The following is a 25662-nucleotide window of genomic DNA, read 5'->3' on the forward strand; positions in this document are numbered from 1 at the left end:
TCAAGTGACCTGCAGGGGTGTCTCCAGCATCTCCATGAGGAAGGTGTCGATGGGGGTGTCTCCAATCAGCTTGAAGAAGAAGAGGTGCTCCAGGCACTTCAGCCCGATGGACCGCAGCGCTGGTAGGCGCAGAAGGAGTTTGGCAAACCTGGAAGGGAGCAGAGTCAGAGGCACGCAGGAGGCACTGGCCACCCTCTCTCAGGTGTTTCCAAGCCTGCACCAAGGGCTCAGGAGGGCTGAGCCCAAATCATCCCCAAAAATGCCTTGGAGAGTTCTCCATCTTAGATTTCACTGCCTTTCAAAATAAGTGGGTTTTTTTCTGCATGTGTGGAGGGAATATATGTATTTTCAAAACAGAGTTTATCGTTTTTAAAAGTTCCCAAAGAGAAAAAGAAGACACATCCAGATTCTCTCTCCAAGGCTTGAACTAGTGCTTTGCATCTCCATGGTGCCCTTTAAATCCTTCTTGAACCAGCCTTCAGAAAAACCCCCGACCCCCAGCGAGGGCACACAACCCCTCAGCAGTGCCTCTGCCAGCCGCTGCCTCCTGTTTGCAGGCGCAGCTGCAAAGGGGTGCAGCAGGCAGCCTGCCTCCCCCTCCCAAAGTCCCGCTTCCAGAGCTCTGCCCTCACATCCAGAGCCAAAATAGCAGGAGATGCTGCGGGCGCATCACTTGGCCGACGGTGATGAGGAAGGCTCCGGCTGCCCGCGTTTCGAGAGCTTGGCCAGCAGAGGGTAGGATTGGACTGAGAAGCAGGAAAATTGCCTCTTGGCAGCACCCTAAAGGCTCTGGCCCAGGATTAGGGCACTGTGAGGCCAGGCCAGGCTCATTCCCTCTTTAAGGTGGGAATTGTGCTGCCCTAAGGTGGCTGCGTTGCTTGGGGACACTCACCGTCCTGGCTGCTCGGGGTACTTCTGCTTCGTGTAGGCTTCCAGCGTGGCATAGACCTTCTCCCTCAGCGATTCCACTTCTGAGGGGCTGGATAAACCCTTGGCATCTGGACAAGAGAGAGAATACAGCCAGAGAAGAAATCACTGCAGAGAGGAGCTTCCCACTGCCAGCAGAGTGACTGCATGATGGGCAGCAGAGGACTTGGGCTCTCTTTAATCATGCACCTAGGGACTGGGACAAATCTGTCTGCAGTCCTGATGATTGCTGCCACAGCCCTCCTGCCTGTGACCTGTTGTGGCCCAGATGGTGTGTGTGTCACCTGGGACTGCCCAGGCCTCAGGCTTACCTGGGTTGAACAGGACAATGGCTCGCAGGCACCCCAGCTCCGACTTATCCATCTGCATGTCTTTCATTTTGGACACCAGCTCTGTCAAAACCCTGCATGTAGGGCACATGGGTGGGCAGACTATCAGAGAAATAGATACAGACTGCAAGGCTGGGGGCTGAAAAGCATCTGGCACAGGCCCTGGGAATACCCCCAATTCCTCTGTGCAGGAAGAGTCAGCTTTTAGGGACAGCCATGCCACAGACTGCTCTTCTACACGTGCATCAGCAGCATTCATGGACCTGAGCATCGAATCCTCTCCTGTTCTCACTTTACTCAGCACATGCCCTCTGTGCTCCGTCTGGACTACGGAGAACCATTTGCATTCACTTGGGTGAGAACCACATGGGTTTTTCTTCACATTTCCCTGTGCAAAACATGGGTACCACCCTTACGCATGCCAGTTGGGTGAGAGTGGCAATGCAGTGTCCTGCCAGGCAGGGAGCAGGCATGACACAGACAGTACGTCTGCAGCTGTTATATGGCAAGTTGGGGTTTAAGGCTTTGCCAGCTAAAGCTCTCGCTGAGCAGTCTCTAGATCCAGTTATGGCAAACTCTTGGAGAGAAGGCAGAGAAGGCATTCTTCCCCCTGCACACCCAAGCAAGAATCTGCTTCTGCAGCTGCAAATGCCTTTTCAAGGTGCTTTCACCCCATTCTTGGTTTTTAAGACAGTCAAGTGTCCCCTCCTCAGTCTAAGCTAGCTTAGAATGCGTCTCCATCACCATGGGTTTGCTCTAGTTCTCATTAAGGACATGTTTCCCATTCAGAGGGGACAGACAGAGCCAGCCTGGCCACCACTGCTAGGGGATGACAGAAACGGGCCGTGTACCTGTCAAAGATGGAGCCCACACCAGCACTGTGAGCACTGCTGCGGTGCACATGCAAGCCCGTGGCCAGAAGGATGCCATCTTGCACTGACACGGAGCGATGGGAAAAAGAAGCAATGAGCAGCTCATTCCAGCCTGCAAGAGAAGGTGTGTGGGACACCACATGAGGCAGTCCAGCAAATATCTACATGGAGGAAGAGAGTTGGTTTCTCCCTGCTGGCTTCAGATCCAGCTCACAGGAGAGATGGGACTGCAGTTACCAGCTGCATCCTTGCCAATACTGCAAGAGGTGGCAAACCATGGCGAGCAGCGAGGAAGGTGCAGAAGAGGACTCAGAGTGCCAAAAAAAAAAAAAAAAAAAGGAGGAAAAGTTGAAAAGTTGCTGTTTTTTCCTCCTAAAAAAACCACATTCCTTGCATCAGCAACCCCTTTACATCATTTTCCACGTTACACACTAATGTGCCACATACACACTAAGTGCTGCAGTTATAGGAGTTGCATTAACAGGACACATTTACTCCCTCTCCCCTAGTCCTCCTATGCATTTGCATGAAGAGGGAAACAAAGGGAACAAACAGCAAATTCCACTGCCCCATCCACAGCCTCTGCCGACTGTTTATCATGGCTCAGGATGGGTTAGTTACCCCATGACAGCAGGGATGGACCAGCTCAGGATCTTGCATTCACCATTCAGCTTGGATGGCAGAGCACACAGCCCAGAGAAGGGATGGGGGTACCAGGAATAGCTCCAGAGGCCACAGGTTTAGGACATTACCTGCCCGGAGAAGAATAACTTGGTCTTCCAGTGTCAGGTCAGAGAAGTGGGGGATTCGCTTGGCCCACTCCACGAGTGTAAAGAGCTGCTTGTCAGCTGCGTGGCATATGTTGGTGACAGGGTCATTTGTCTAATTAAGAGTGATATGAAAAGGAAAAGAGCAGAGAAAGAGAAGAATTTGCCAATGCAAAATCTTTAATAACCACTGTCTGCACTGCACACTGTATCAGATCAAGTTAACGATACGCAGAACCATAAGTAAAATGATCAAGTTGCCAATAATCTCCACTGTGCACCATTAGAGAGAGAAGATATTTATTACTACTATCCCCTCCAACCAGCCAATCAGCTGGTTGCTAGACTTTTCTATTTGCTTGCTGTTCTTCGCAAAGCAAGTCCTGCAGGGCAGGCTGCAGACCCCCAGGGCACACCTAAAAGCCATCAAGAAACCTCTGAACAGGCATGAACAGCAGCTTTATACAAACCAGTAAAACAACAGTGGTAAACCTGCTGTGTCCAGCTCCAGTCCAGCCTTGGTCACTGGGGCAGACAAGAGGTGCACAAGGCTGTGCAACTGTGGCAGCCAGCACAGGGCTCAGACTCACTGGCATCCAGCTATTGCCCTATCTACTCATTGAAACCAAAAGGAGCTGGGAAATAATGCTAGGAAAATAATGAATAGGCTGTTTTCTAGTTGTCACTCAGAGTAGCATCAAAAGAAAAATCGATGGTGATTTTTGGCCAGTGGGAAGCAAAAACCCCTTGCAAAATGCTAGCCATTCACATGGGGTTTGCCTTTTCAAATCGCACCTTAAAGGCTTTCATCTCAAGCTGCAAGTGATTTTAGTGGCCCTTACTGAGCTCTCTGTGTTCATGTCGCTGTACGCCTCCGTCTTGGGTTCGACTGCCAGCTCAGCTTCCAGGATCCTCTCCACGGGCATGTCCTCACTGCCACTGCTTGTGGACTCAGCCTCGTTCTCGCTCCGCTCCCTGCTCCTCTGCCTCTCCTCCTGCACAGCTGCAGGACAGAAAAGTGACTCTTGACAATCCATGGCAACACTTACCTGCTCACAGTGGGTCCCCTTCCCTCTGGGAGGAGGAATAAGAAACCCCCTCAAGAGGGGGAGAACAGAAAATAAATTGATATTTCAGAGGTACATCCATTAAAATGGCTGCCCTCCGCCTCCTCAATAACTTTGGGGTTGCTGTAGACCAGCAGCCTCCAAATTTGACAAAAGGTTATGATTTCCAAGGTATGAAGCTCCAGAATAGAGGAAAGAGGAGTTGATGCCTCCAGGTGGCAGCCTGGCCTCGGCTGTCACTAGGTGCTGGAGAAGGGAGGAGGGATCTCAGCAGCCAGACACTGAGGTTTGCTGTGCTCCCTGCGTCCTTCGAACAGTCCCACAGCAGCCAAAACATCCCGCAGCAGGGCTGGACAGTCCCTCACCCCCAGCTGAATCCACATGCTGCCTGCCTCATTCCTGAGCAAATGCTCACCCAGCCTGGCCCAGCTCTGGCGTCACCTGTCCCTCCACCAGCTCTCTTCTCAACCCACCCTTGCTACAACGCAGTTTCCAGCACCTCTGAATGCCCCAACACCTTCACCCTCTTCTCCCATTTCTGTATGTTTTCCAAAATATCTACTGACTAGAGGAACAGAGTCACTGAAATTCTCTCCAGATCTCAGCTATTAATTCCCAGGGCTGCTGGGTGTGTGGAGGACAGGTCAGTGTAGGACACATGTACACTATGCCAAGCCTTGTGCTCAAAGAAGTCCTGGGTGCACATTTTTGTTGGAGAAATCCCAAAGGGAAATAAGGAAATTCTACTAAAAAAAAAAAAAAAAAAAGGCAAGTGATCAGCAGGTGATGTATCAGTTTAGCTCATTGCTGGGGAGGAACGTCCCAAGACACCATCACTTCCCTGTAGGAGCACAAGCAGAGGCCCAAAGTACCCCATAGCCCCTAAGGGACAGGTAGGCAGGTGGCTTGGTCTCAAAGAACGGCCTGTACCTGAGCTGTTGGCATTTATACACCTGAAATTAAAGGTTCAGTGGGGGATTAGATGGCTGCAAAGCTGACCCCTGTCATGTAGACATTGATACTTCGTTGTTCAACAGCTTCATGGCTTCCCTACCATCAGCTAAGGACCAGGCAGTCAGTATCCAAAGGAATGGGAAAATCAAAAGCCAAGGGATAAGAAGTCCTTTAAGAGGAGAGGGGACCTGCATAAGGACCAAGAGACAGCAAGGAAGGGACCAGCTCAGCAAGCTCGCAGCCCACAGCAAGCCTGAGGGACAATCTGATCCCCATTTTCTCAATGAGGTTAAGTGCTGATTGAAGAAGAAGGGTGTGACAAGATTTTAGGTCAGATACTTGGATCAGATTTCTTTCCCATTTGTCTTTACAGCTCTGCTGTTTGCAGTGGTGTCAGAAAATAAGCCCTTGCATCACTTTTGCCTTCCCCTGGCTTACATTAGAGTGCTTTCAGGGGAAAGGCCAAATCTTCGCAGTGACCCACCTGGGTGGCAGGTTCCTCAGTACTGAGACTCAGGACCACTTCACAATGCTCAGCACTTCCCTGAATTTCTCCTAGCTGGGAGGATGTGCTTCCCAGCATGGCCTAGCTGCTCAGGAACTGGCAGCACCCAAGGAGGTGGCTCAGCAGGGCACCCAGTCTGGCACTGGTGAGGGAGGGCAACGCAGGATGTACATAGGTGCTGAGGGAAAGCATTCCCCCTTTCCAGCTGGGGAAGCATTTGTCCTCTTTAGGGTAATGGACAGGAAAAAGTCAGACAAGTGTTTCTAAAGTCATCAAAGTCTTAGTGGAAGAAAGACCTTGCTGAGGAAATACCAGTCCCATCACTCGGTCTCCAAATTCATCCAGGATTCCTTGTTCAAGCTGCAATCTGACCCCAGTTCCTGCAGCTCCTGGAAAGCCTCTGTGATTATTGCAGCCAAACCCCTGCAGAATCCACCAGGATCCTGGGGTTTAAATTTTCATGCTCTGCAAAGAGAAGTTGCATTGACACCCTGGCCCTCTGAACCACTTTGCACCCAGCTGGAAGGGAGAGCGGTGCCTGGGATTAGGTTTTTGATTCAAGCTTGGCACTTTGCGGTCCCCCACTGCCCTGGGCGGCTGGGGCAGCACAGCATTGATGATGCTACCGGGAACAAGACGAGGCTCAGCCTGTGCCCAGTGTAACAGCGACTTCCCCAGGCTCTGCCCTGCACAGGGAGAGGCTTGCGTGTTCCACAGGGTGACAGTGTGGCCTCCAAAAGGGAGGGCTACACTGCCTGCTAGCATTCCACCCCGGAGGGGGCACAGTTATTTTATCTTGGAAAAAAGCATCTTAAAAGCTGTGCTAGTTGTCACGACCTGACCTTACATCTGTCAGTATAATTTGGGAGACAATCTGGCTCAGAGGTCCTCGCTCCACCAAGGAGGAAGCAGCTAGCTGCCAGGGGCTGAGGTGGACAGATAAACACCCATGCCACTGAGCTTGCCTTTCCCTGCATCAGAGATTCACTCGGTGGTGGCTTTTACAAAAAGACCTTTGCACTCTGCAAGACTCCTCACTGCCAGGTGCTGCCCACAGCTGAGGTTTATAGAAGTCCAAGGGGTCCAGGCCATTAAGGGCCACTAACTGAAAGCAAATTTGGGTCAAATTCAGTTAATAGGTTCAATAATAACCGGTATGTGTATTCAGGTGGAATGGGAAGAAAAATATCATGTAATGGCTTCCCCATCAGCCTCATTTCCTTTATAAAATGGGGTAAAAAAATGCCCTGAAACCATCAGTGTGGGTTTTGGAATGCCCCAGCCTCAGAGGGCCACCAAGAGCCAGATGTACCCTAATGAATGTAAGGAAAATTTCTATAAGGCCATTCCTCCCACCAGCCTGCACGTACCTTCCCTCTTCATCCCCATCGCGAGGCACTTCTGATAGCGGCAGTACTGGCAGCGGTTGCGTTGGCGCTTGTCTATGAGACAGTCCTTGTTGTCACGGCAGGTGTAGATCAGGTCCTTCCGGATCGTCCTCTTAAAGAAGCCTTTGCAGCCCTCGCAGCTGTACACCCCATAGTGCTTCCCTGGGCAGGCAAGGGGAGGCCATCAGCAGGCAGGCAGGCATCTGCCTTCCCTCCAGTGTGGAGGAGCTCAAACCAATCCCAAAAGTGAAAAAAACAGCTGCAGGGTATCACCTTAGCAGGCCTGACTTGGCTTTAGTGGTTCTTAGCAAGAATAGTGACCAGCAGCAGCCAAATTATAGGACCACCGCTTTCCTGCGGTAAGGAGGGACTGCATCCCAGGGGAAGGATGCGGAGCCACATCTTGGCTGCAGTGCAAGTGCAGAAGAGCCATAGGTGGCAAATGGGGTGCACTGATGTGAAGGGGTCTGCAAAGCATGGCCAGGCTGCAGGTCTCTGGGGCAGGAGACAAAACCCAGGCACAGCCAAAGCCCAGCTAACACAAAGCATAGGTAAATAAGAACACGATTTTGATGTATTTACCTTTGATAAACAGGGACGAAATGTAAAATGAGACTGTACACATAAGGGAGAAGAGTGTGTCTTATAGGTTTGCTCTCTTTTGGACACAGTGCAACTAATCTGCAAAACAGACATCCTGCCCTTGGGTAAGCCAGACCCAGCTACGAATCCTGCAACGCCAGTATGGCCTCAGCGAGCCTCCGCAGGGTTCGCTCCTGCACGAGCCTTGCTTCAAAGCATCAGGGGAGCTTTCACTGCACACAGCCTTCCCCAAGAAAGAAAACCTCCTACCTGAGGACCTGTCCCCACAAATGGCACAGATGTGTTTGGCTAAGGATCCTGGGCTTGTAGATGGATAATTCATATTCCCAATCCCTGGGAGACCTGGCAAGGGCTTGACATCCTCCGAGCTGCTGACATTGTTCAGGACGTTGAGCTGCAGAAGCAGAAGACACAAAACAGGTTAGAGGGTCGAGACTCATACCTCAAAGAAACCACCCTCAAATTGAGCTGATCCCTCCCCTGCTGCCCCTGCTGGGCTTGTCCCACAAGCTTATTCCCAGCAACTCCATGGGGCTGCCATGGCAGACAGACATCCTCCCGTGAATCCAGCTGGAGGGGTTTAAGCAGATGTCTAGTAGCAGATACTGCCTCTCATCCTGCCCTGATGCTGTAACTAAAGCCAGGACTAAGCAGAGCTGGAAAAGGGCAGGCAGCAACCCTCAGCTGCTCAGTTACAGCCTCCAAGCGACAGGACTGGTGGGATCCTGCCTGCTTCATTAGAGGATGCTGATCACCGGCTGCTTGCCGCCTCGAGCACTAACAGCTTAGTAAGGAAGAGCTTTGCAGCCAGGCGATTTGTTGCAATTAAACCTGTACTGCTGCACGGCTGGGGAAGCTGTAAAAATTTTACAAAAGTGTTAAGTGGGTTAGCTTCCCTGCCTCATGATACGAAAACCTGCATAAATGCATGAAAACATGGCCATCTTGGTCCCTCCCTGGGACTCAGGTTCCCAAACACTATCACAGTCTGGAGAATGAAGCAGATTCTGGGTTGCCAGATTTATTTATTTTTTATTTTTTTTTAAAAAGGGAGCAGCCTGAGTATCTAAAATCAGCTGTAGTGAAAAACAGGCAAATGGCCCAGAGCCCCCAGCTGAGATCCTCAGGAGCTGCTCACGGCTGCTGCAAGTTAAAGGTTACAAACCGACATCGATTAGAGACGAGAGCCTGGTGTTGCCCAGGGCTTCGTTTTATTGCTATTTGCTTTCAAGCTGCTGTCGGCAGGGCAGTGAGGATTAAGGGCCATTGAGCACGTCTCGTCAAAAGCTGTCTGGGCAGAGCAACGTCCCTCCAAAACCACCACCAAATCATCTTTCTCATTGCCATGCTTTGAGAGCTGGGGATGGTTTCTTCATCATTAAGCTTGTTTTTAACAGCTGCCCCACTTTAACCACTAAATTTCATCCTCCCAGCAAGAAGGCAGAATTAAGGACAGAAAACAAGGCTTTGGATGAAAATCCAGCTACAGCCTGTGTTACCGCCTCCATAATATCTAAACCACTAGATTTCATGCACGTTGTTGCAAGTTCTCCATTCGCTCCAAGAAACTGCCTGTTTCCCATGAAAAAGTATAATAATTTCCACAGGGAATTTCAGCAAAAACCAAGAAGAGTTCATTGGACCTGTCATTAGAAAAACAAAAAGATGAAGCCTGTTTTCATCTTCTCTCACCCCTGTCCCTTCATTTTCAAAGCTTCAATGGTCTGACGACACTGAAAATACAAATCACCCAGCAAAAGTTACCATGTTAGGAGCCAGCTTGTCTTGCTGCACTGGAAAATAAAAGTGTATAGGGACAAATTACCCAGAAGTTTGTTTTCCTCAGCAGAAACTCAGCCCAGGTACCGAGCAGTGGTAAATCCTTATGCTTCAACACCGAAACTTGGCCCAAGGAAAGGAGAAATAACCCCTTCCTCCCCACAAGTGACCAGCCACCTTTTTTACCCTGGAAACTTCTTGACAAGATGCTGAGCCAGAAGGAACTTTTTATGGTTTAAAATGTTACTCAGAGCTCAGGCATCACCTTTTCTTTCTCTCTGGCTGCACTTTGAGACAATAACAGGGAGAGAGGGTGTATGTGGGGGGAAGAAATGGGGCAGTTTTAGCCATCAGTGTCCTTAGAGCTTAACTCCTGCAGGTTAAGTGCAATCATGTATGATATCTGGGACAACTGCTTGAACCCAAATCCATTAGCTGCTTCCCTGCTGAATCCCCAAGGCCCAGCTGTCTCCTTGCATTAGAGGTAACACAAATGAAACCCACTCCTCTGAGCTGGGAACTTGGCGCAGTGCCCGGATCAGGGAAACCGCTTCCCAGAGCATTCCTGGCCCCAAAGGAAAGGTTTCCACCCAGCCAATGCTGCTACCAGCTCTATCACCACAAAGTACCTGGCCTGGATGCTGTGGGCACAAATATTGTCAGGTTGATGGTGAACAGTCGAGTGGTGCGAGGGGAGGGAGGATGCCCAGCACACCCACTAAAGGCAGCCCAGACCCACGCAGGAGTTGAGGTTGCTGGTGAAAGGTAAGCCAAATCTGCCACATCACCCTTATACTCATCCCTCAGAGCTCTTCAGGGGCCTCCCCACACCATCCTCTCCTAGCGTCAGTGGCAGGCACTAGGAAGAGCTTCAGATAGACTGTGGAGACTGGGCAGCAGAGTCTGGGGCAGAGAGGGCTCAGTGATCATCTCCTTGCTGCTTCTTCAGCTGGAGCCATGAGGCTCTCAAGTACTCCCTATCTGCAGGTTCCACTGATAAAATGCAAAGTCTTGTTAATAAAAGGCAGAATTTCCACTTAGATCTGCACTCCCAGTGCATTTCAGCACACAACCAAAATCCTACACTGTTACCTTGGTCCCAGCCATGCCAGAGGTGGTGCCAGGCTCTTAGGGTAGCGCGTCCCTGTTCCTGCCCCACAGAGCCGGCCCAGGAGGCTCCCAGACCATCCATGGCTCTGCAGAGGCACCAACCCTTGGCTCTCCTCCCTGTCTGGAGGGGAAACCTCAGCAACTGAGTGACTCAGGCAGTAAGGACAGCAGCGCTTCATTTTTCTTCAGGCAAAGTTTATATGCAACTCAGAGTATGTGGCTGGCATTTAGCATTAACATTTGTCTCTCTCTAGAAGGTCTGTTTCCTTTCCAAATACTGAAACAAAGCAGATATCCTTTTGCAGGAGGAAGGGGACTGCTTCACATGCTGCAGCCCGTGGCTATCCCGATTATTTCCACATACAGTAATCGTACACATCGCAATAGGTGCAGTGGAGGGGAAGTGGACTGCACCCATGGTGAGAACAGACCTGGGAATTAGCTTTCTCCCCTCACCGTGCAGGGTATCTTGAAACATACACAGGTGTCTTCTCTGCATCTGTGCCATGGGGATTTATGCCGAAAGATTCACATGCCGGAAATTGTTCTTAGCAGCAGATCTCCTTAAGTGGCCAAAAGACACCAGATTCTACCAGTCAACCCATTCCTTCCAGTTTTTGGACTGTACCCCAGTCTCTGAGCACCATGAATCGTCATGAAGCAAGTGTGCACATTAACCTACCTGTGGACTGGCATGTGTCACAAAATTCATGCCTGGGGCTGAGGACAGAGCAACAGGGTGTGAGCTGACGGAGGACGCGATGACTCTGTATGGCGAGCCCAACGCGTTCACCGGAGACCCGATCGCGTTCATGGGGGATGGCAGCGCCCGGGAGGCGTTCGCAGGGGCCTCGAGGTAGTTGTGGTGCCCGTCCACCGAATTTCCTGTGGAAAGGCTTGACGATGGGCTCACAGATGTGGAGCTGGCATGAACAGGGGAATCTACAGGGAGAGGCAGAAAGATTAAATACACTATGAGTGAGCCTGGCTGTACAGTGATCAGCTGCCCAGCCTTGGTTGTCAGCTCAGATGTTGGCTAAGGCTCTAGGCCAGCCAGCAAACGTGCCTTATTCCATAAAGAGAAAGAGCAAAACATTGGTTATGGCACAGGAAATAGTTACATACAACAACAAAACATATTATGAAGATAATACTTCATAATCAAATCTTCCTTCACTGCTTCAGTGCCTCAGCTGACTTGGAAGAAGGCACCGCTGCCTGTCTGCCTCAGGCTAGTTTTCTCTGAACTATTCCCTAAGGACCCCTTTATTTTATCCAAGCCAGCTCTAGAGGCAGAGCACATCTGAAACCACGAAATCCCCACTGACTAGGCTGGAAACCCTAAATGCTCCCCATGTCTCATCAAGCCCTTTTGCCCCCTGCAACGGCTCAGGCATTATGCCCAGCACGCTCCTCTTCCTCTTCCATGGCTCAGCTCTTGCCCTTCCCGCCCACTTACGTCTCCACCATGCTATCTCACGTGTTCCAGCTCTCAAAACTTGATGTCAGCATCTTCAGAAGGAACTGGAGGAATGCAGGACAGAAACTGCCCATGACATGCTAACAACACAGATGACAGGACAAGGCACTCAACAAAATATCTTGTCCATTACTTTTTTTCACTTAGTACGAGACAGAGCAGAGACTGTGGCCACACAGACATGCCTGGGCAGACAGTCTCACAGCCATAAGGAAAGAGGGTTTCCTCCTTCCATGCTAAAGAGCTCCAGTGCACGTTGCCAAACTGAGCCACACAGTAGCCCCAGGAGATCAATCTGCCCCTGAACCCCACTGAGGAAGAGGTGCAATAGAAAAGCAATATAACCTTGATTATTGCCACTTCAGGGAAGTCTCTGAGGCTGAACATCTCACCCAAGACCTAAACAACATCTTCTACAAGACCAATCTCAAATATTCAGAGGGTATCTGGGCATTAAATGCGCACTAGTCCTGATGGATTATGTATCTAGCTGTACTTTTCGGATTTATATGACGTTTTCTCCCTTCCCTAGAATTTACTAACCCCAGTTAGTATTAGCTGTTGTTAACATTTCAATGAACCATTGTTTCTCTGTTGGTTTTTCAACACAGGAGACCATTCCCTGGTGTAGTAAGGCAAAGATGTTGCCTGGGAAGGTCACACAGTTGGTTTTCCATTGCTGGCACGGCACAGAGGATGCTCATTCCCATTGCATTTGCAAGTAAGGCAGCACTTTGGCGTTTTGTTTGGTTGTTTTTTTCCTCCTTATAGCATTATTGCAAAGTTATTTACGTGACAGTGTTTGTTATTTTACCTGAAGTAACAATCAAATCTGATTCAAAGGGAAGATGCACAATAAAGACGGGAAAAGGTCAGCTTGCTGAATAACATTAAAGACATTTGTCAGAGTCAAGGAGGACTCGATCCACCGTTATCAACCCACTTCAGACTTAATTCTGCAGAGGGAGGGGGAGAAAAGGTCTTTGTCAATTCTTGCTTTGGCTTTTTGGATCAATTCTCCCAGTGGGAAAGCAATGTGCAGCAAGAGGAAGTCGGCTCAATGACAACAGCAGAAGCCTTGGAGGCAGCGAGGCGGTCTGGAGGCAGAGCCAAGGCTCCTGCCTGCCACTGGAGAAACTTACCCCACATCCCCCTGCCACCATCGTGGAGACACGCAGCTTGTTTTCTGTTAGCAGACAGCAAAATCCCTACCTTGTAATGGCTTCCAAGCGCAAAAGCCTTCCAACCCCAGAGACAACTGCCAGAGAGCCTTTAGCAGTGGGCAGAAGATGTGCTGTCTGCCTGGCCCCTGCCTTACCTAAACGCTCAGCTCACAGAGGCACCTCAGTGGTTTCCTGGGACTTAAAAGGAGCATCTTGACTTGTGCCATTATCAGCTTCAGAGAAAAGCAAATGCATTTTTCATCACCTGTGAGTAGCCTGGTACCATAGCATGAAGTCTTTCCCAGCATCTGTAGCACAGACTCATAAAGAAATTGTTTTATGCCTCTTTAAACAACTAGATAAACAACATTGCCTTTGAGGATTCTTCAGCTTGGAAAATAAGCCACCGAAAGGGAGATAGGGCAGAAATCTATCACATTACGACAGCTATGGAGAAGAATAATTCTTCATCCTTTTCCATTAACACAGAAAAGGGCATATTTGAAGATATCATGCAGAAGATTTAAACCAATAAGAAAAGACTCTCAGGAGAGTTATTTAACTGTTTGCATTTACAGCAGACCTTACAGAAATGCTGTCACCACTAAGTTTTTCCGTTAGACAGGCTCCAAGTTCCATAAGGACCTAGAGCAAGGCTTTCACCCAAGCAGACTGCTTACAAGGGCAAGCCCCATGGTGTGCTTGTGTCCATGCCAACAGGACAAGGGCTATGGCCAGATGAATCCCCTAGTCCCCAGGATGGCATCAAGGGTTGAAGCCAGGAAACCTGGAGGGCTTGTGCCTACCTCTGTCATCTCTCAGCAATGAAACACCAAAGGGGATGCATGAATGCATGAAGAAGCGTTTGCTGGTGGAGATGGATGGATAAATGAAAATATCTACTGAAGAGCACACAGGTGTAAAGCCAGGCTCTGCCAGGGCCTGATGGCACAAACCAGAGCTAACATGCTTGTATCCGCAGCGCCTGGCCACGCTGTCCTGCCAAGGCTGTGACAAGCCCATTGGTCAAAACAATCAGTATTAACTTTACATTTACCAATGAACAATTTGATCCATCTGTTATAAACTGTAATGCACACCTCATTCAGAAATGCAGAAACAAACCAAACCAAAACAGATCTAATCAAATCAAAGCAAAACACTTCTGCAAGGCGGTCCAAAACTTTGACTTCCAGTCCTTTCCTGGGATAAGTTTGCCAAGTCAGTCCCTGAGGGAGCAGAAATGCACCCTCCAACACCTAGGGAAAATATTTCTCTCAGCTTCTCATTTTCAGGCTGGAGTGCTTTGAGAGGGATGTAAGATGTGACTGCTACCAGGTTAGCTGCCACCAGCTTGTGCGAGGAACAATTTGCACAGCTGGCAGAAGGTGTGCTGGAAAGCCATGCCAAAGCATCCTTGACACTGGGGTTACTTATTCCCTGAGCTGAGTACCCTCGAAGTTGTTTCACTCTAAGGGAGTCAGGCTGGTTTGGACAGTGCAAAGAGCAGAGATGGCAAGTCTGATTCATTTTGGTTGAAAACAGCATCACGCACCTCCCAACAGAAAGCAACCAGAAAGGCCATGGGCTTACAGGGATGGCATGGCTTTCCTCAAGGTATTTTCTCCCATCATTTAGGGGATGAAGAGAAACATCAGCGTGGCAGCAGAGAGAGACCAGCAAGGAGCTGCTCTGCAGAGGGGAAGCAGCTCTGGGACAGAGCCAGGGGGACTGGGGAGACGGGACTCAGTCCTGCGTGCCAGCCGCAGCCGGCCGCCTCCGCCTCTCCAGCGGCATTTGGCACAGGTGACATTTACACAGGCCAAAGAGGGCCCGGAGTCTGTCCGTCAGGTAATGCGAGGTGACAAGCAATGCTGGGGATTCGGCCAGCTGCGGCGGGGCCCCGCGGAGCGGAGGGCAGCCCTGCATCAAGAGGCTGCAGCTGGCATGGCCCCTGCCCACCAGCACTGAATGCAGCTCCTGGACTGGCCGGGTCCCCCACATCTGCTGGGGAAGCCCAGCTGAGACCCTGCATCGAGCATCAGGGCTTGCTGCTGCTTTGAACCACCTACTTCAGATTCAAGACCAGCTTATTTCTGACCTGCAAATAGGGCTGTTTATGTCTTTCTCCCGTCTTCCTCCTCCACATTAATGCTTGGACAGGTAGTTTCCTGAAGTGAGGTTCAGGGAAGCCTGATACTGTATTTATTTCTCTCCTGGAGGAGCAGGAGAAGGACAGGAGGGAACTGCCTTGTGTGGATCCTTTGCCATCTCCACTGCAAACATGTGGTGTCCAGCGAACCCAATGCCTCAATGAAGCCTTCGCAAGCTCTTTTGCGCAGAAACACACACACTCCAGCCTTCTCTTTGTAGGAAGCAAAGTTTAAAAAGAAGGAACTTGCTTCTGGGTGCTTCACTGTTTCAAAGTGCCTCTGCAAACATATCCCATCACTTAGTGCAGAGAGCAGCCGTGAGTTGGAAGTGTGCACACAGGCACAATGTCCATCCTGTTGCTTTAGCATTCAGAATAAGGATCATATCTAATGTCAGCATAGACAACTCTGCTGACATTTGAAAAAATAATGAGAGAAGACCCTAAGAACAACTTGGTTCTCTGCATTTTGAAAACAGTGCCCTTGAGAACATCAGCAACAGCGTTGCATTTACCCACCAGCCACTGAAGCCAAGCAAGGACGCAAAGCTTTGATACTTCACTTCCACCTGTGTTTCACCTCCACCTTTGTAAAATCCTAGTTCAAGGATGGGAAACTTTCATGAATAGCCCCCAAAAAATCAGGAATAGAAGAACACAGTCTACATCACAGCAGATGCATAGGTGTCCGACACATGCACCTGCAGAGCGCAAAACTCCAGATCCACCACACCACCGTTAAACAGCCAGGTCTGGGCTAACACAGCTAACCTGGTCCAGGACCAATACTACCTTGATAAAGCCATCTTGGATACCTCTGTGCTGCGAGCACTTCACAGGTAAAGCTGAGGTAAGTGTGGAAGCAAAGACTATCCACACGAGTACAGCTGTGACCCCAAATGCCTCAGCAAAGGCAGTAGGAAGAGAAGCATCCAGGCTGCAACCAATAAAGCCACCTTGATTTTCACCCAAATAATGGCAGGAAACACTAGTCTCAGCAATTACATTTGAGCAGAGAGCAGAATGACAACATGCAGAAGACTAGAAACATCCAAGCCCTACATACACTACCTATTGAACCAACATGGGTTGCAAGTTTGTTTTGGTCAATGCCTCTTCGGCTCCAACACCTAGCGAAGCTGTGAGAGGAAAGGTATTGGTGTTAAACACTGGGATCCGTCTTCAACTAAGGCCCGAAGCAACCCTACCTCCCGAGACGCGCAGATCCCTGGCAAGCCTAGAGATGATGACACTTTCAATCTTCACAGTTTTGGTTTTAGTGTCAGAGAGAATCAAAAGCTGTTACAAACTCTTCAAATAATGAAAAACATGCTCGTGCTTCTGAGGCCTCAGATATACACGGAAAGGGTTCATTTCATTGGCATGAACAATTAAAGGTGCAAGGTGCCCTGCCTGACACACGACCAGCAAAACTTTGCAGATACTTCATCCTCCGCAGATCAGAGAGCACCAAGAAGTGGGAAGAGACACGCCAAGCAGGGCTGATTTCAGCAGAGGAGCACGGGCGTGCGTGGGAGGTGCAGCTTGGCAGGCAGCTTGTCCTTGGGGACGACCTTCAAGGGGAAATACCTGCGAGAAAGACTCCTGAAATGGGATGCAGTTGTGTAGCAGGGAACCCATGTTAACTGGAATCAAACAAAGTTTTGCTGCTATGACTGCAGAAGTATTTTTTATTCAATACATGGAAGCTAAACTGGAAAACTATTCCCTTTCTGGTGATATTTTAGACTGTCCAAGCAGATTTCCACAGGCAATACGGATTGCCATGCTAATATCCTACAGAAAGGTTATTGTTTTCACCTCACTTTTAAGGTCCAGTAACCTTTGTGTTTCCATCTTTCCTGAGTCAATAAATAATGCAGCCTTCCCCTAACAGCTAACATCACGGAGGAGCAAAAATTTTTGGAGGTGTGCTGGCACGTATGCGAGAAGGGGCTGTTGCAATGGGGATCTGCGTAGGGCAGGAGACCAAGAAGGAGAAAATTTCCCTCAGCTCTCCGAGCGGTTGGAAGAGCTGCTCCCTCTCCTCTCAGGTAACGTTCCTATGCTGCCCTTGCAAACAGAGGCCATGCAAAACCTGGTCCAAAAAAGGCAGTGATCTGGAAGCACATGAGACTTTACCTACCCTGGTGCAGGCTCAGCATCAGATGTTATTTTGGAGTCTTGGTCTGATTTGACTGAAACTGGACAGTGGGTCAATAGCTTAATATGTCCAAGGACATTTGGACAAGACAAGCCTGCAGAATAAACATATTCTCCTCTCCAGGAAGCCAAGCTAAGGAGGAGGAAAGGAAGGAGCAAAATCCACAGAAGCTACACAGGCTTTGCCATGACTTTTACAGGAACCACCACGCATTACAGGGCAACTCTACGGCTGTGGTGATCTTGCCAACCAAAGACTCCTTTAGCAACTGCTTGTCAGGTGGTTAAAATAAGGACTACAAGCCAAATTTACTCCTGCTAACAAGGTATCACATCCCCTTGGTGACCACAGTAACACACAAGAGCTGGATAAAGTTTCTCATCTCCAAAGAAATAAAAAGTTGTTAAATTCAAGGCCCTGAAGGGCTTTTCGTGATTGTCTGATCAGACTTCCCACCTGGCCAGCAGGATTTCCCACACAGCACCCACTGGGAAAAAACATGTACAAATTCCTACAGTGGTCTTTAAACTCCTGGAGAGGATACAGGTCCCCATCAGGAAGGATCTCACAGGCTGCAGGGTCTGTGGCTGCCTCAGGCAATTGAAGGCAGGTATCTCCTGCTAAAAAAAAAAAATAAATAAAAAATAAATCTGTATTTCCCTAGCTGCAGGAGTGGCCCAGTCACTGGATTTTCACACACCTTTGCTGGGTTAAAGAGCCCTCTTTGATCTTCACATATGCAGTTACAGGTACAGACACGGCAAGCTGTGACACCCAGGGGAAAAGCATCCTGCAGGTCACAAAACCTGGGCCGATCACAGGCAAAAAAGGTGTCAGCCAGCCAGGCAGCAGCCCCACTGCAGGCACAACCCGGGTTTTCCTCTCCCTATCCCCCAAATGACCTGGCCTAACCCCACTTTGCTTGGGAGTGCTGACAAGGTTGCAGCCGGAGGTGGTGTGGCCACAGGCCAAGTTACAAGAGTACTAATAAAAGAGACTTTGTGGAGGAGCCAAGTTAGTTCTTGTCCCCAACCAACGGTGCCAGAGAGTGCGAGTGCTCAGGGAGAGAGGACAGCCAGCACAGCATCTTTCCTTGCCCTGGGAGCTGGGCTCCGGGTGAAACACATCCTTCTGGAGAATAAAACCACATTTTGAAGCCCTTTCCTTGCTCCTACAGCCCAGTGAAGGAAAATCCATCTGCCTTAGTGCACATCTCCTGCTTTAAATGTGTAAGGGTGACCACCCGAACACTTTCCCTGCTACTCCACAAACTTGTCTGTAACACTTGAGAGTCGGACTGTCCTTTTCTCACCATCAATCATGTGCCTATTACTAATTTGTGTATGTACATCCCCAGAGAAATTCGATGGTGTAATTCAGACATTCGAGATCAAAGTGACAGTTACACACACCATCGAAAACGTGCACCTTATTTCTAACCTGAACGCAGATAAAATTAAGTTAAAGCACATGTAACAGTTACTTGAATGCAAAAATAGAGAAAAAACCTAAGACATGGGGTTTTTTTTGTTTGTTTGTTTTTTTGTGTGTGTTTTTTGTTGTTTTTTTTTTTTTTCTGTTAATTTCAGAGCTAAAGAAAATCTGAATACAATGAGATCTAGACATGCCGAACAGCAGCAGCCACATCACCTTAACTCTGCCCTCCAGCAACGTGGTTCAAGAACAATGAATGTAACAAGCTGACAGCCTAGTGCGGACACTGCCCTTTTCCACCATCCTGGTGTCCCTCTTCATGATGCCAGCACAGACAGGACCAGGAACAGTTTCTTATCTATTTTAAAGAAGGGGGGAACAGCAAAGACCATGAACATATTGCAGGCCTGATGGAGATGCAGGTTGCCTGCATGGGCTTTGTGGTGAGGACCCCAAGGCATTGGGAAGCTGCCACACACTCCCTCCGTGGACGGTCAGCATGATCTGTACTGCTTCATCCCTCTCAAAGCCTGACTGTTCTCTCACAGCGCCCATGAGCCCTAAAGTTGTCTGGCCAGAGCAGCAATTGCCTTCTCAACCAGCCAGAAATCCCCCTCTGCAGACCCCACAACCCAAGGAGAGGCAGCCCTCACACCACTCGCAGGTGCCCAGCCCCACCAAGCTGCCTCAGGGGCATGGAAGCTCTCCGGCTTTGAGGGGACTGTAGATTGAGTGGTCCATAGCATTCAGGGAGCATAGGACAGGCCAGAGTGACTGTTTTAAAGCAGCCCGAACAAAACTTGGCCAATGCTTTTGCATTTCTGTCAGCAGCTCATCTGCAGAAAACACCTCTGCTTTTTCTAAACCAAATTAGAAGCGGGTTAAAACACCAATTAAATACACTTCTAAATGAAAGTTAAAGTCCCAATATACTGAATCATTCATGGCTGGAGAACAGTCTTTTCGCCTTTATACCTCTGCTCCTACTACCAATTTTCTCTCCTAAAAACCTCCCAAAGGCTCTGCTGAGTGCTGTGACCCCTGTCTCTACAGGGATCTGTGCCTGGTTCCTATAAGGATCAGTCTGAATGTCACTTTTCTTTTGCTTACTTGTAAATTTGTAATACTCAACAGATTAAACACAAATAACACTTCCATTGTTTCACTCTTATTGCAGCAATAGGAGAGAGTTTGGCTTGTCTTTGCTTGCTCCTTAAGAACACCAGTGAGCAACAGATTCTTCCAGAGAGTCATCTCTTTTCTGCAGAAACTGCCTAAAAAGGTATTTTGGAAAGTCAAGCGCTTGTGAAACTTGGGGATGACTTGATGCAATACCAGTGACTTTTCTGGAGTTGGAGAATTACCAGAGTTGAGCATCTGGTGCAAAAGGGAGGAAAAAAACCCACGCACGTAGCGGGAACATCCCATGTGCAATCTAATGTCTGCACAGACCTCTCCTGTAGCAGAGAAATAACAGGTTGACGTATACAGCCTGGGGGCCTTCAGAGCAAGTCCTGGAGGCATTTACCCACCCTGAAGGGCTGGAAACTACTCGAAGTGTTCTCCAGAGATACTAAGACTTTGCACATTCATCAACAATGCACTTTAACTTCCCTGGAGCAACATCAATATTTTGTCAGCAGCCAATAGGTGGGTGCTCCCAGTCCCTTGCAGCCAAGCACTCCAACCTGCTCGCTCCCTGCCTCAGTTGGGGAGCACCCTACAGCTCCTCAACCCATTCCCCTTACACATCCCCCATGTTTGGACAAGAGGAATAACTTTATCTAAAAATAATGAGCCCCACTAATTGCAAAGCCCCTTTCTCAAGAGTAGTTCTGGCTTCTGCAACTGGGGCTTGCTCACAGCTGGCGTGCGCGGGGGTATTGCAGCCCGCAGCCATGCAGGCGCAGCCCTTCGCAGACCGCTGTCTCACTGTGCAGCCTCGTTTGGCTAATCTGACACAGCTTCTCACCAGCAGGGTGGTATCTGTGTCACAAGGGCAGGAGACAGCCACTGGGCAAGGAAAGAACTCTCTCTCGGTTTTCTTCGGGGCCGTTTCATGTTTTAAAAGTAATTTTTTTCCTCCAACAACTTAATAAAAATGCAATCAGAAAGACACTTACTTGGTTTGATCCTATTCTTTGAATGAATAGACTCAGTGCGTCGCACGCAAACACATACATGCATCTCTCAAATGCCAAATACTAAACTTCAGAGCAGAAAGTCACGGTTTGACTCCCGCCTGCACAATTTCAGGCAGCTTGGTTTGGCTGCGCTGAAGTTCACAGCACATACAATCACAGGACGGCTTCAATCACAAGCACACAGGCACCGCAGGTTACAGCCACACACGAGCTAGGTTAAACATGTTTTTAAATTCCCTTTACCCTTCCCCATACTCCTACTGTGGGATCAGTTCCTCCATCTAACCCAGAAGGCACAGATTGCAAACGCAAGGAGAATACTTACTGCCAAAGCCCGCAGGAAACTTAATGAAGTGAGGATAATTCCCATACATGTTTAATCTTCAGTTCATCTCTTGCCCTTTCAAACACAACTGCCTCCTCTAACTTCAAAGCTGCCCGGAGCGCAGCGCAGCCCGCTGGGGTCGGGACATGGCTCTGCAGGAGTAGGGGCTCTCGGAGGGTGCCAGGGCAGCTGCCTCCTCCCGTGGCCTCATCCTCGCTTCACGCCGGCAGCAGCTGCTCGCCGGGATGAGACATGCTCTTGTTCTCCGCCGTTCAGCGCTGGCTCCCGTGCTCAGCTGTCTCGGCTCCCTGCAAACTCACGGCGGACCGTCCGGGTAGCATAATCGCCCGGATAAGACACCGATCAATGCATGACGGCTCCGGTATAGATCAGAAATTGGGAGGAGGGGGGGAAGGTTAAGTTGTTTAGGGGAGGAGCATCGTGGGGAAGGAGGGGGGTGCTGTGCTTTTCCACCAGTGAAGGCTCGATGCAGTTTCTTAGTTCTACTAGCCCCAGCCATGTGGAGGTGTTTTCCAGACACACAAAGGACCAGCCCTCACCCAGAGGGGCTGGTGCCCCGATGACGGGATGGCTGATAGACAGGGCAGGGGCACATGTGCAACCATCCCAGTGTTTCGGGGCTAGGGCTGTGCGGGGCAGGGACCTCCACACTCCTGTCCCATAACAAGCTTTGTCTCAGCTGCACTTCTGGCATCAAGTCACGGCCCCTGCGGTGCTGGATTGCAATTACCCCTAGGAAATGGAACCAGGGCTGATGAGGACCAGGACCTTCCTGGGGCCAGTGGAGCTGGGAGCTCGACTCCCCTCCCCGATCTCACCCAAAGGAGTCCAAAAAACACCCAAACCACCCCCAAAAAAAGCATCATTAGCCTATTGCAATAGCTATATGTGATAAGAAGAGATGAGGACATGGGAGAGAGCTCAGGGGGCTCAACCCGTGCTACCTACAGTCAGTAAAGCGTTCCCAGCCATGGCAGCAGAATACAGACAGTCCCATAAGTACATCTGCAACTTCAATTCAATGCCCACCCACCCTGACAATGAAGTACTTCAGGAAATAGGTAGAAATAAGCAGAAACAAGCGGCCAGTTGGCATATCGGGACAAAGCCACATGGAGTCTCCAGCACTGCTTCCTCCTGTGACCCATACTCCGAAGGGAGAGTAGTCCCAGTTCCCCGCCTGACAAGACCTCTACCCAACTGCTGCGATTCTGGGGAGAGGCAGGGATGCAGGCAATAGCACAGCTCACTGTTTCTGTTTTCTGATCTGGGTGACCTCAGATGAAGTAATCTCAAAGGAATGGAAGAGGGAGGAATTCTGCCTGAGGTTGTAAAGCAAGCAGAGGTCCATACTGACTTATATGTGTGTTGGAGGAACAGGTGGGTTGCAGCCTGGCCGTTGGCACTGGCCATATGGCAGAGAAAGGGGGCTCAGGGCTAGCAAGGGGCTCTGCCTTCCCAGGGAGACCACGAAATACCTACATGTACAGGACAGCATGCCATGCAAGCAGTGAGACAAAAAAAAAAAAATAGAGGGAAGAACAGTAGATTAGGATGTTTGGCATCCTTCAAGGGCCTGCTGGCTCTTGGCCCCCTCCAGGTCACCGGAGGGCCCATGCAGCCCTTTGGCACTAAGCATGCTACAAGGGGAAGGCATGCAATATGCCAGCACAGAGCTGTTCACAGCATCCAGCTGCAGCTCAGGTGGATGCTGACTGAGGAGCTGTCAGCCCCAAGATATTATTGCGCATGCAGGAGAAAGAAAGGTTACCCTTCCTAGCTCCGTTTCTTACTTTGCTTTCAGGCATTGCCATACCCATTTCTCTCTAGCCAGAGAGTTTATGGAAGGGAAGAGGTTTTCTCCTCCCTCGTATTAATAATTTTTTAATTATTTTTAAAAGGTGATTTGGCTTCCTCCCATTTCTGCTCTGCATCTGTGTGTGAGGACCTGGTAATGTGTAGTATCAGGAGGATACCATGACACAGGTACACAGCTCTTTATGGGTCACAGGTACATCAGACCAACTCCAGGACTTGGAGTTTAACTGGGAATGGGAAGCTAACATTTGGGAGTGTATCTCCATGTAGCAGAACAAACAGACAACGAGACCACTGTCAGACACAAGAAGGTTTGCAGGTAACATTACCAGCATTCTGCATAGTCCATTAGCTGTAGTCCAGGTATATATGCACTGTTTTTTCTCACAATAAAAAAAAAAAAAAAGGATCAGTATTCAGAGTAGATTCTGCTGAGACAAAAAACCCCACACAAGTAATTTCAGTCCTGCGGGAAGAATACACACAGAAGAGATCACTCCCATATTTTCTATCTGGCCACCTTTCACATCTCATTTGCTTTATTGCACAAACACAAGTGGCACTGCAGAACTGTTTCAGAGACGCAGAGGCAGCCGAGCAGCATGCTTACACGCCCTGCTCACAGGCCACAGGTTTCGAGCTCCAGGGAAGGGAGACCAGAGGGTTTGATAACCAGCACAAGAGCATAACACAGCAGAATCTGACTGTGTGGTGCCATGTCCTGTCCCTCTCCCTGTTCAGCTAAGCTCGTGTCCTCCCCTGCCACCACCCCAACATACAACGAGGACATTCCCAGCAAACGTTCTCAGCAAGGGCCAGTCCTCCAAGTGTTCACAGCTACATCCAGGTGCAGAAGCCACAGGTGCAGCTCCTGTTTCAGTGGGTACTGCCCCACACTCACCTGGCCATGCTCTCACACACTTCTGGGTCACCCCAAAATCCTCTCCACCCTTCACTAATCCAAGTGGCATCAGGTCACTGGCAACCACAGGGATTTCTAACCTGTAGGCAAAGTTTGCTGTTTTAGGATAATGCTGCCTTTGCCTCTGGTGCTGTCCTTTAACAGCCATACTGGGGGGGCTGCTTGTTAGGAGTGGGAGGCAAGAGCCAGGCAGAGACCCAGAGTGCTGTGAAAGAGCCAGCTGCAAGGTGGCTTATTTCAATCTTTTCAAGGATAGAAAATTGGATATCTCAGCAGAGTACTTTTTTTTCCTTTGTGACAAGACCGAAAGAAATATTTTTCAATTAAAAAGCCCAACAAACTATCTGCTTCCAAAACAAGTGGTTTTCACACACAATCTCTCAATAAGATCTAAGACTTTCACAGAAGAGAGGGACTTTGTGCAGCCCCAGGCACAGCCTGCCAAAGGGATGTTTCTCTGATCCAGTGTCAGGGGAAAGCTCTGGCATGGTGGGATGCCTGCCTGTCCAGCACCCACCCAGAGACCTTTCCCATCATCTGTCCATCACCCTGCAGAGATGTACCAAGGCCGCCTGCCCTGAGTCCCCAAGTGCCCACCAGCACTCAGAATTGAGCCACTGTTTTGAGACAAATCCACTCTTGCACAACAGTTTTGCTTCCACTTGCTTGAGTTGCACCTCACTACCATCTCAGCCTGGCTTGTCCCTTGCCCTCACGCTGGACAAGAGGGCTGTGCCCTCACTGAGCAGCCATGGGGCAGAGATGGCTGCATGGTCAGTTCAGCCCCAGCAGCACCAGGACAGGGAGGTGTGAGCAATGAAGCAGCTTTGCATTTTAAGCACCAACCATGCTGTGATTTAGTAGTACCATTACTGACCACACAGGATCTCAGCAGCTTTAATTCCATGCTAATGAAGTTTTAGTGGGGAATTATTTGTATTGATCTGCCCAGAGCAAAGACCCTGATTTTAGTCCAGCTCTGCCAGCACCCTCTTCCCCATCCCTCTTTTCTTTCTTCCAGCTTAGAAGAAAGGGGAGAGGAAAGAAGACAAAACAGCTCTGAGCTCCTTAAAAAGGTTGGCAGTCCCAAGCAGTAAGTGGATTACTTTATTGATTTTTAGCAGATCTGGGTTAGTGAGTGCTTAGTGCTGCAGAACACATGCACACACTGAGCAACTCCAAGGAAACCCCTCCAGGCCCTTTCTTCAGGCAAAGCAAGCATCAGGCAATTCATTTATGGGACTACCACAGATTTTGTGGTAAGCAGAAGCTCCAGCCCCTGTACCCAAACCAGTCTGTGACAGACTCCAGGAATTAGCCCAGTCTCTCTTAAGAAGTACTGCAGGACCGTACAGAGGCAGCCCCTCAATTTCTCCTAGAAACAGCACAAAGTCACTGCTTCAAATTATTGGATGCTCATTACTTCCCCCTCCCTTGTTAGTAAAAGGAGAAGCCATTATGACTGCCACTGTTATTTTAGGAAGGAAAACCATTGCCATGCCGCACACAGATGAGACTCGGTGCAGCCACACCTTGGGGGGCATCTGTCAGAGCAGGACTCCTGACAAAGCAGTGCTGATTCAAGCCAACTGAGACGCTAACATTGTGTTGGGGTCCCTGACTCACTCACCTCCCAATTAACTTGTCCAGGCCATTGTACTGCAGCCAACATTTCAGCACTCTGTTGGAGGTCTTCAAAATGCTACTTCCAGTACTGTTCCACCAAGCCTTTAGAGAT

General features: G+C 49.5%; 1 protein-coding gene across 2 annotated transcripts in view; it reads right to left on the bottom strand.

The window, feature by feature from the left end:
- RXRG (retinoid X receptor gamma) overlaps positions 1 to 25662 on the bottom strand; it is a 38586-nt gene continuing 12924 nt past the window's right edge. Inside the window, exons 1-10 of one of the 2 annotated variants that reach the window (XM_009983476.2) lie at positions 21164 to 21212; positions 10984 to 11243; positions 7662 to 7806; positions 6792 to 6971; positions 3738 to 3898; positions 2881 to 3010; positions 2108 to 2240; positions 1239 to 1330; positions 893 to 998; positions 1 to 148 (exon numbers count right to left, since the gene is read on the bottom strand). In XM_009983476.2, the coding sequence (XP_009981778.1) occupies positions 1 to 148; positions 893 to 998; positions 1239 to 1330; positions 2108 to 2240; positions 2881 to 3010; positions 3738 to 3898; positions 6792 to 6971; positions 7662 to 7806; positions 10984 to 11243; positions 21164 to 21212 (1404 nt within the window). Of the gene's footprint in view, positions 149 to 892; positions 999 to 1238; positions 1331 to 2107; positions 2241 to 2880; positions 3011 to 3737; positions 3899 to 6791; positions 6972 to 7661; positions 7807 to 10983; positions 11244 to 21163; positions 21213 to 25662 lie in introns of those variants that run through there. The other variant, XM_086617276.1, reaches the window with a different exon arrangement.

The sequence above is a fragment of the Tauraco erythrolophus genome, chromosome 10 (genome assembly GCF_009769465.1).
Source record: "Tauraco erythrolophus isolate bTauEry1 chromosome 10, bTauEry1.pri, whole genome shotgun sequence".
NCBI lineage: Eukaryota > Metazoa > Chordata > Aves > Musophagiformes > Musophagidae > Tauraco > Tauraco erythrolophus.